Source organism: Mycetomoellerius zeteki, unplaced genomic scaffold, assembly GCF_001594055.1.
Source record: "Mycetomoellerius zeteki isolate Tzet28-1 unplaced genomic scaffold, Tzet1.0 scaffold145, whole genome shotgun sequence".
NCBI lineage: Eukaryota > Metazoa > Arthropoda > Insecta > Hymenoptera > Formicidae > Mycetomoellerius > Mycetomoellerius zeteki.
Window position 1 is genome coordinate 3,589,062 of NW_017256393.1, and position 8,146 is coordinate 3,597,207.

At 35.3% G+C, this 8,146-nt stretch overlaps 1 protein-coding gene across 2 annotated transcripts in view; it reads left to right on the top strand.

The window, feature by feature from the left end:
• Positions 1–8,146, top strand: part of LOC108732067 (pyruvate kinase) — a 29,380-nt gene that overhangs the window by 16,577 nt on the left and 4,657 nt on the right. For both annotated transcript variants that reach the window (XM_018462693.1, XM_018462694.1), the window contains one exon: positions 4,447–4,785. In XM_018462693.1, the coding sequence (XP_018318195.1) occupies positions 4,447–4,785 (339 nt within the window). The remainder of the gene's footprint in view (positions 1–4,446; positions 4,786–8,146) is intronic.

The window sequence follows — 8,146 nt, forward strand, 5'->3', positions numbered from 1 at the left end:
GGGGGGGGGGGAGGTGGGTGAAACTCGCTTCGCGTGAAAAGTCGGACGCCCCTAGGCAGGGAGTGAGGGAGGTAGAGTGAACCTCCCTTCGCATGGAAAGTTGTACGCCCCTAAACACGGAGGCAACATTACGAAACTTCATTCCAACGATACATAACTTTGTCTAAATATTTTTGGTATTAAATTTTCGTGTCGATGAAAATCCATCTAAGGGCATTCATTTGACATCATTTGAAATATTTCTATCAAATTTCATGGCAATCGGGCGTTGGACGTTTTCGGAAGTTCATCCATAATTTATATTATATAACACTAAAACTTGCAATGAAATGATGACATGAAGTCATGAAACCGAGCATTATTTTAGTTTCTCGATATTTACGTGAACTACAATTACTGCACCCATAAGCAAAAAAGTCAGTCAGCTGTTTGCTACATGTAAACATGTGCTGTGTTGTTGTGTACGGACTTACAGACGTGTTTCTTTCTTCGTGTGATTTTCAGTCGCCGAATAATGACCCCTTTTACATCGTTAACACTAGAACCGCCGATGACACCAATTTGACTCCGCTGATATTAAAAATTGCTGTAACTTTTATAAATTTCCGTATTGGTTAACAATTTTCCCTGACTTTGCATCATTTTAGAAATACAAAGAAAAATTAATTAATTCCACTCATGTTTACACAGTTTATTTTTAATTTTACTGTAAACCGCCAAAAGTCGCCAATATCCAATTCCGGCGGTTTTAGTGTTAAATCGATTAGTACGCGTATCAAGTTGATGCGGATTAAATATTTGATACGTCCTTATTTATACCGATCTGTCTCAGAACAGATCAGGTTAGGCGACATGATGTCTTCACTGCTTTTCAACATATAAAACCTTTAATTCTAACTTTAACCTGAACTTAAAAGCAATGGCGAATTTTAATATACGATCCAAAATAAATCAAGCGTTTACAGCACGCTGAGATTCTTTGATACCGTTTGATACGCGTATCAGTTGGTCTGATACTCGTGATTCAGAAGTATCAAACCAAAATAATCCGCTAGTGTTTATACCAAGCGTATCAAATGATTTTGTACGGATATGGCAAACTAGGCTAATCAATCGTTTGTGATTGTTAGTGATTAACTGATAAATTGATTAATAAGTTCCTCGTTTTATCAAGTAGGTGTAATCGAAATGTATCAATGTTGAAACGTGACACAATTTATACAATAAAAGAAGAATCTCCTCGTGGCATCGACGTATAGAATGGACCGATGGCAGTGGTGGGAGTAGAAACACGAGTAGAGTGAGAGACAAATAAATGGATGAACGTTCTTTCTCTGTTTACTAAAGCCTGATTGGTTGCTGTTGATCCAGCAGTACCCACCAAATTTTAAAGTGCACTTTAAAATGTTGAACCATAAGAAAATGCAAAAAAAATGAAATCGATTTTTAATTTTATAAAAAAAGAAATGTTAAAATGTTTGACAAGACGATTTTCGTAGAAGGCTGTGCTAAATATACGTGTAAATGTATTCTCGTTTGGATATATAAAATAGGCCCCCTGATTTAAAACACGTACGAGGGCAAATCAATAAGTACCCGTGTTAATAATGAAGACGCAAGATTTTCACAAAACTTTTTTTTATTTTTCAACGTCCCCTTTTAGGAGGATACACTTTTCCCAACGTTTCTGCCATTTTTTTAATCTTTCCCCTTCGAAAAATACGATTTGTCGAACTCTGCAAAATAGGCCTCTGTTTCGACAATGATCTCCTCATTCGACGTGAATCTTTTTCCACCGAGCCATTTTTTCAAGTTTGGAAACAAGAAGAAATCGCAGGGAGCCAAATCCGGAGAGTACGGTGGATGCGGCAGCAATTCGTACCGCAATTCGACCAATTTGACTGTGGTGACTGCGGAGGAGCGAGTCGGTGCATTGTCCTGATAGAACAACACTTTTTTTGTCGCCAAATGGGATCGTTTTTTCTTGAATTCAACATCGAATCGGTCCAATAAGTCAGCATAGTACTGCCCTGTGATAGTTTTGCTTTTCCCCATGTAGTCGATGAAGATTACGCCTTGCGCATTCCAAAAAACAGTGGCCATCACTTTTCCGGCCGATGGGACCGTCTTAGCACGTCCTTTTTCGGAGCACGTTCGCCGGGTGAAATCCATTGTTTTGACTGTACCTTGGTCTCCGGTGTGTAGTAATGAATCCATATTTCATCAACGGTTACTACTCGACGCAAAAACTCCTTCGGATTGCGCTTGAACAGCTTCAAACATTGCTTTGAAATTGATAGCCGCATTTGCTTGTTGTCCACCGTGAGCAATCGCGGCACTCATCGGGCCGACAGCTTTTTCATTCCTAAATTATCATGCAAATTATTTTTCATTCCCAAATTATCTGTCGAGCGGCCTGAGCGCTCCTCATCAAAAACAGACGAACAACCATGTTTGAATTCGTTGAACCAATATCTGACGGTTGTTATAGATGGTGAAGGGTTCCCATAGACGGCATCCAACTTCGTTTTTATTTCTTCGCACGTTTTTCCATCCAAAAATAAAAAGCGAATCATGGATCGATATTGTTCTTTTTCCATTGTATCGGAAAACATCAAACATTCACTACGAATTGCTGTCAAATCAAGACTATTGCATGAATCACTCTGAAATTTTGTATGGTGTCATTTGAAAGATGATAGTACACGATGGTAATGCCAACTTGCATCAGCAATGTCACCTGTCTTCAAACACGGGTACTTATTGATTTGCCCTCGTATATTCGGAAAAACGTTTCTAATAAACGGATATTCTAATTATACGTGTAAATGTTTACTTGTAGGTAAACGTTTCTCTGAAAGTGAATATAAACGGATAAACGTTTCACGTTTACGTTGCTTCGAAAAACGGAATAAAATCAGAACTCTAGTTTTAACCGTCGTTTGGACACTTAGGATAATACTAAATGCCGGCGATACTGTAACTTTTAATCCTTAAAACTCGAAAGGTTATTTAAAATAAAAAGGTATGAAAAAAAAATTTTATTATAGTTTTTTGGAAGGCTCTCGAGATTAGCTACAAGAATATGGAATGAAAAATAAGGAGTTATATTAAAAAAATTTAATATGACTTCTCTAACCTTGACAATGCCACCCGAGGTCAAATCAATGATACCATCTTATGTCCCCCTTGAAATCATATAACTTTTTTGTCTAAAACATTTTTCCTTAAAATGCTTTGTTTTCGAGATGAAAATTTGTAACGTTTTATCTTGAATACCAGGTATACTATGGATTTTCAATATTGGAAATAAATTTTGAAATACAATCTTAATAATGACATTAAAATAATGTTTAATCTAAATTCATATAAATGGGTACTAAAAATAAAGATATTAGATAAAGAATAAAAAAATTATTATTAATAAGTTTAATATACATATAAAAACTTGCTTCATATGTGGGCTTTTTCAAATATATTTAGAAATTGGAAAGACTAAGGATAATAGGAGTCAGGAGTAGAAGACGTCGCGCAAATAATACGCCCTAGTTAGTCGGTGTCGCTCGTACACAGTAATGAGTCTTTCTGGTGTGATTTTTTATTATTTTCCAACTTTCATTTTCTTGAAATTGATTAACGATTTAATGTTAGATTTTTCCATTTATAATCTCGGAAAAATACTAGCTAAATCTAAAAGTGACTCACTGTGTCTGATATTGACTGGCCAACATATCAAGAACTGATTTTTGAATTATTAATAGTAATGTTTGCGATATGGTTCTTTGTGACCACAGTGAGCGCCTTATTTTCGGGATAATTAATATAATCTTAAAAAAAATATAATCTTTTTTGATTAATTAGTGTTTTTCATATTCTCTATTTCGATATTCCCAATATTTTCTTTGTTTTTCTTTTTTCTTTTTCACTCTTATTTGAGTTTAATTCTGATATTTAAATTCTCGATGTAGGGGAGCTCACTATGACAAGATAACTTTTATTCACATTTTGTATATATTAATGTGTTTCTGAAGAAGACTCAAAAGTGAGCCGAAACATGTAAGCGCGTTTAGTAGAATAAAGAAGTTTTACACTTTATGGGTGTATTATTTGCGCCTGACTCCTATTGCCCTAGTCTTTCCAATTTTTTTTTATTTATAAGGAGTCTTTGTAGTTTAATTTGTTATACAAATATATTTAGTATTTGTTATTTAATATTTATTATATATAATATTGATTATCAAATAATATAATTTTAAAATCTAATAACTTATTACAAAATATTACAAAAAATAAAAAATAATGAATCATTTCGAGTAACGGTAATGGTAACGCGTTACTTTTTTTAAGGTAACGTTCCCAATTCTGTAATCTAGTATATTAAAGATTGATGTACTATACTTTATTATCAGATATATAATTATAAACCTTGTTTTCTTGCACTTTTAGGTGAAACAGCAAAAGGAGATTATCCTTTGGAATGTGTTCGCACAATGGCTAATATTTGTAAGGAAGCAGAAGCTGCGATTTGGCAGACTCAAATCTTCCATGATCTGTCGAGTAAAGCTCTGCCGCCTATAGATGCTACGCATGCAGTTGCCATTGCCTCTGTAGAAGCATCTGTCAAATGTTTGGCTAGTGCTATCATTGTTATTACAACGTCTGGTCGATCCGCACATCTAATTGCGAAATATAGACCTCGTTGTCCTATTATTGCAGTTACCAGATTTCATCAAGTTGCTCGACAAGCGCATTTATACCGTGGAATATTACCCTTGTACTATGAAGGTAATATCAATAAATATTATTTAATGTTCATTTTACAGTATTCTATAGAAAAAAATAAAATTTATGTATCATAATATATATAATACTAACTTACAGAATATGTAACGTGTTACTTGTAATATCGTTAGCGTTACAAGTTACTTTTTTTGGTAACGGTAACGAATTGACTGATACTGACGTTACGTTTTTTGGTAACGGTAATTAATTTTACGGTTATTTTTATCGTTAGTTTTTATATTTTATCGTTACTTTATATATTTTGAACCTATTTACGATATAATTTTTTATATATTCAATCTTCAATCTTTGACCGATGTTCATAATTCGTTCTTATTTTAAGACAATTTTAAGTAATGTCTTAAAATGTAATACGGCTCTGTGATTAATTTATAACGTCTTAAGGTAGAGTCCTACGTTCGTGTCTTAGTATGGTTCCCCATGACTTTGGTGAAGCTTTGCGCGCCGTAGGACTCTACCTTGGGATGGTTCGTTATCGCTCGCGATTCGTGGCTCGTCATTTTCGAAGATTGACAGTAAGTTTTGTGAGCCAAAGGAGTCTTTACGAGTAGATGAGTCAACAAGGCATCTTATGCTGTTGGGCTCATCAATGATCATGTTCAGCAGAATGCTTATTTTGCAAAAGTTGGAAGTTTTCTTTGCTGATATAGGACTATAAAAGATCTAAAAGTAATAATTCAATCAGCGAGAAATAAACATACAACAGTAGTAAAACAAATATTTTGCTGAATGTGATCGATGTTTGCAAAAAGTCATTTCATATAATTTTTTTCATATAATTATATAAACTTAACGATTTTTTCGTCATCCTACTCCATATTATAACTTGAATGATAAAAAAAATCACTTAATAAGTGTCTTGACTAGCAATAATAAACAAGCACTCACATATTTGTGCAAGCATAGAGAAATTGGATAGTGCAACAACGTGCAACAGTTAATTATTTCGTTCAATCGAGGCGCGAGCCCCAGCGAGCTCTTTGACTCGCGCAACTTATCGACAGTTTGGCGAATCGACGAGCCACGAATCGCGAATCTGGCTTAGCGCGTCGTAAGACCGCGATTTTAGCCTTTTTTTACATCAATTTTGGGGCTAATCCTGTGACGAGTCTGAGCGAGCTAAGACGGATCACAAGTCATGCCGAACCACTCTACCTTTAATAATGCCATAATAACCAATCATAGAGCTGTATTAAAGATATAAGAACAAACTTTATGAATAATCAATCTTTATAAATTTTATTATGAAATGACGGAAGTGATGCCATGTACTATAAAATTTATTGTGAAAAATATTACTTTTTAATCGGATTGTTTTAAGAAAGTTTAATCTACACGTAGTTTTGAAAACTTCATATGTATATGTATAAATTCACTCTGAGTACGAACGTATGAATTACGAACATGAACGCGATTGTCCGAATGTTCATGTTTGCTGTTCGTTCGCTAGGTGTATACGCGCGGCTTTAGTAAAGCAGCGCAGTGTTAGCTGGAAGAACTGCAACGTTATAATCGCGTCATAGAGTTTATTTAACATTAATAATATTTATGATAAATAGTATTTTCTCTACGTTTTCTTCTAGTTTTTCGTATAATAGTATTTTCTCTAGGTTTTTATTTATAATACCTTCTTTTTATGTATGCGTTATATATAGTTTCGAAGTAACTTTGGCAAACCTGACAATCATGATGAACAAATATCTAGATGAGATGTGTTTAATCGGCGGAAATTAATTTCAAGCGGGAAGGCATCAATGACGCCTAGTATATATATCAGGGCTCGGCAAGATTTGCACTTTTCGGCTGATTTTCGAGAGGTTTCGCCTCCCGCTACTCCTCTCACCGCTCGTCCCGCGCGCAGTCCAAATGCCGCTCAACATTTAGGAGCGTATGACACTCGTAGACATGAGGTCCACCCGCTTTGGGCGCTCACGCTGTAAACTTCATTCTATTTTTTTTTTTTCGTTCATTACATAATTAAGATAGAATGAAGCAACGCGTAAAATTGAGCGCTTAGGCGTTGCTTCATTCTATCTTAATTATGTAATGAACGAAAAAAAAAATAGAATGAAGTTTACAGCGTGAACGCCCAAAGCGGGTGGACCTCATGTCTACGAGTGTCATACGCTCCTAAATGTTGAGCGGCATTTGGACTGCGCGCGGTACGAGCGGTGAGAGGAGTAGCGGGAGGCGAAACCTCTCGAAAATCGGCCGAAAAGTGCAAATCTTGCCGAGTCCTGGTATATACCGTATACCGTGTTTCAGACCATCCTTTTATCTTCGCAGGATAAAGTCCAATCGTAAAAGTGTTCAGACAAAAGTTGTAGGATTTAAAAAGATCTATTTACTGATATTATCAGTTTGATCTCCAGAATCTAATAGCCGATGTCGAGAGCTTTCCAAAACACTATAATAAAGTTACTTTTTATTGAGTACTTTTCGAGTTATAAGGCTTGAAAGTTAGGCCCTGCGCACAATGGAGGAAATATTAGGAACAGGAATAGATATTAAGATTTCAACCTATCAGAAACCGTGTATTCCGGTGTAACTGGTATCTGATAGGTTAAAATCTTAATATCTATTCCTGTTCCTAATATTTCCTCTATTGTGCGCAGGGCCTTACAGTACCGTCGGCATTAGCATTACGCAAGGTGTCTAATCGAAGATTAAAAGGGTGATATGGATGATCTGAAACATCCGATATACAAGATGTCCCGCAATTTTTGGTAAAGCGCTTTTGTGTAGGTAGAGCAGACTAAACTGAGTCGAAAAATCCTCTACCATTTTGCAATTTTCGTAATAGTTAACGAGATGTTAATTTATGAAAATCGTCAAATTCACCCAGCGTACCGCCAAATGCAAGCGGGCGGCGAAATAAGACCGCTTAGTGATAGTGAATTCGATCACTCGCTACACTGCATCAGTGCATATTAAAAGTTGCTTTACATAAAATATCTCAATGTAGTGATACAATATAATTAATTTTAACAATGAAATGATACATATATATTTTGTTAAATAACGTGACAATATCATTAGTAGATAGTTAATCGTTTAAAATATTTATATACTTTTACATTTAACTTTGTTAAATTCATGTAAAGCAGCTTTTAGTATGCACTGATCTAGTGTAGTGCAAGTGACTGAATTCGCTATGAGATGTTCATTTGCCGTCGCTAGGCATGTTAATACCAATGTCACTTGTAAACAACGTGCCTAGCGATGAAGAACGTACATCTCTCTGGGTGGTTTTATTTCGCCGCGCGCTTGCATTTGGTGGTAGATCGGGCGAATTCGGCCCAACTTTTATTAATATATATATATCTATATATATATATATATA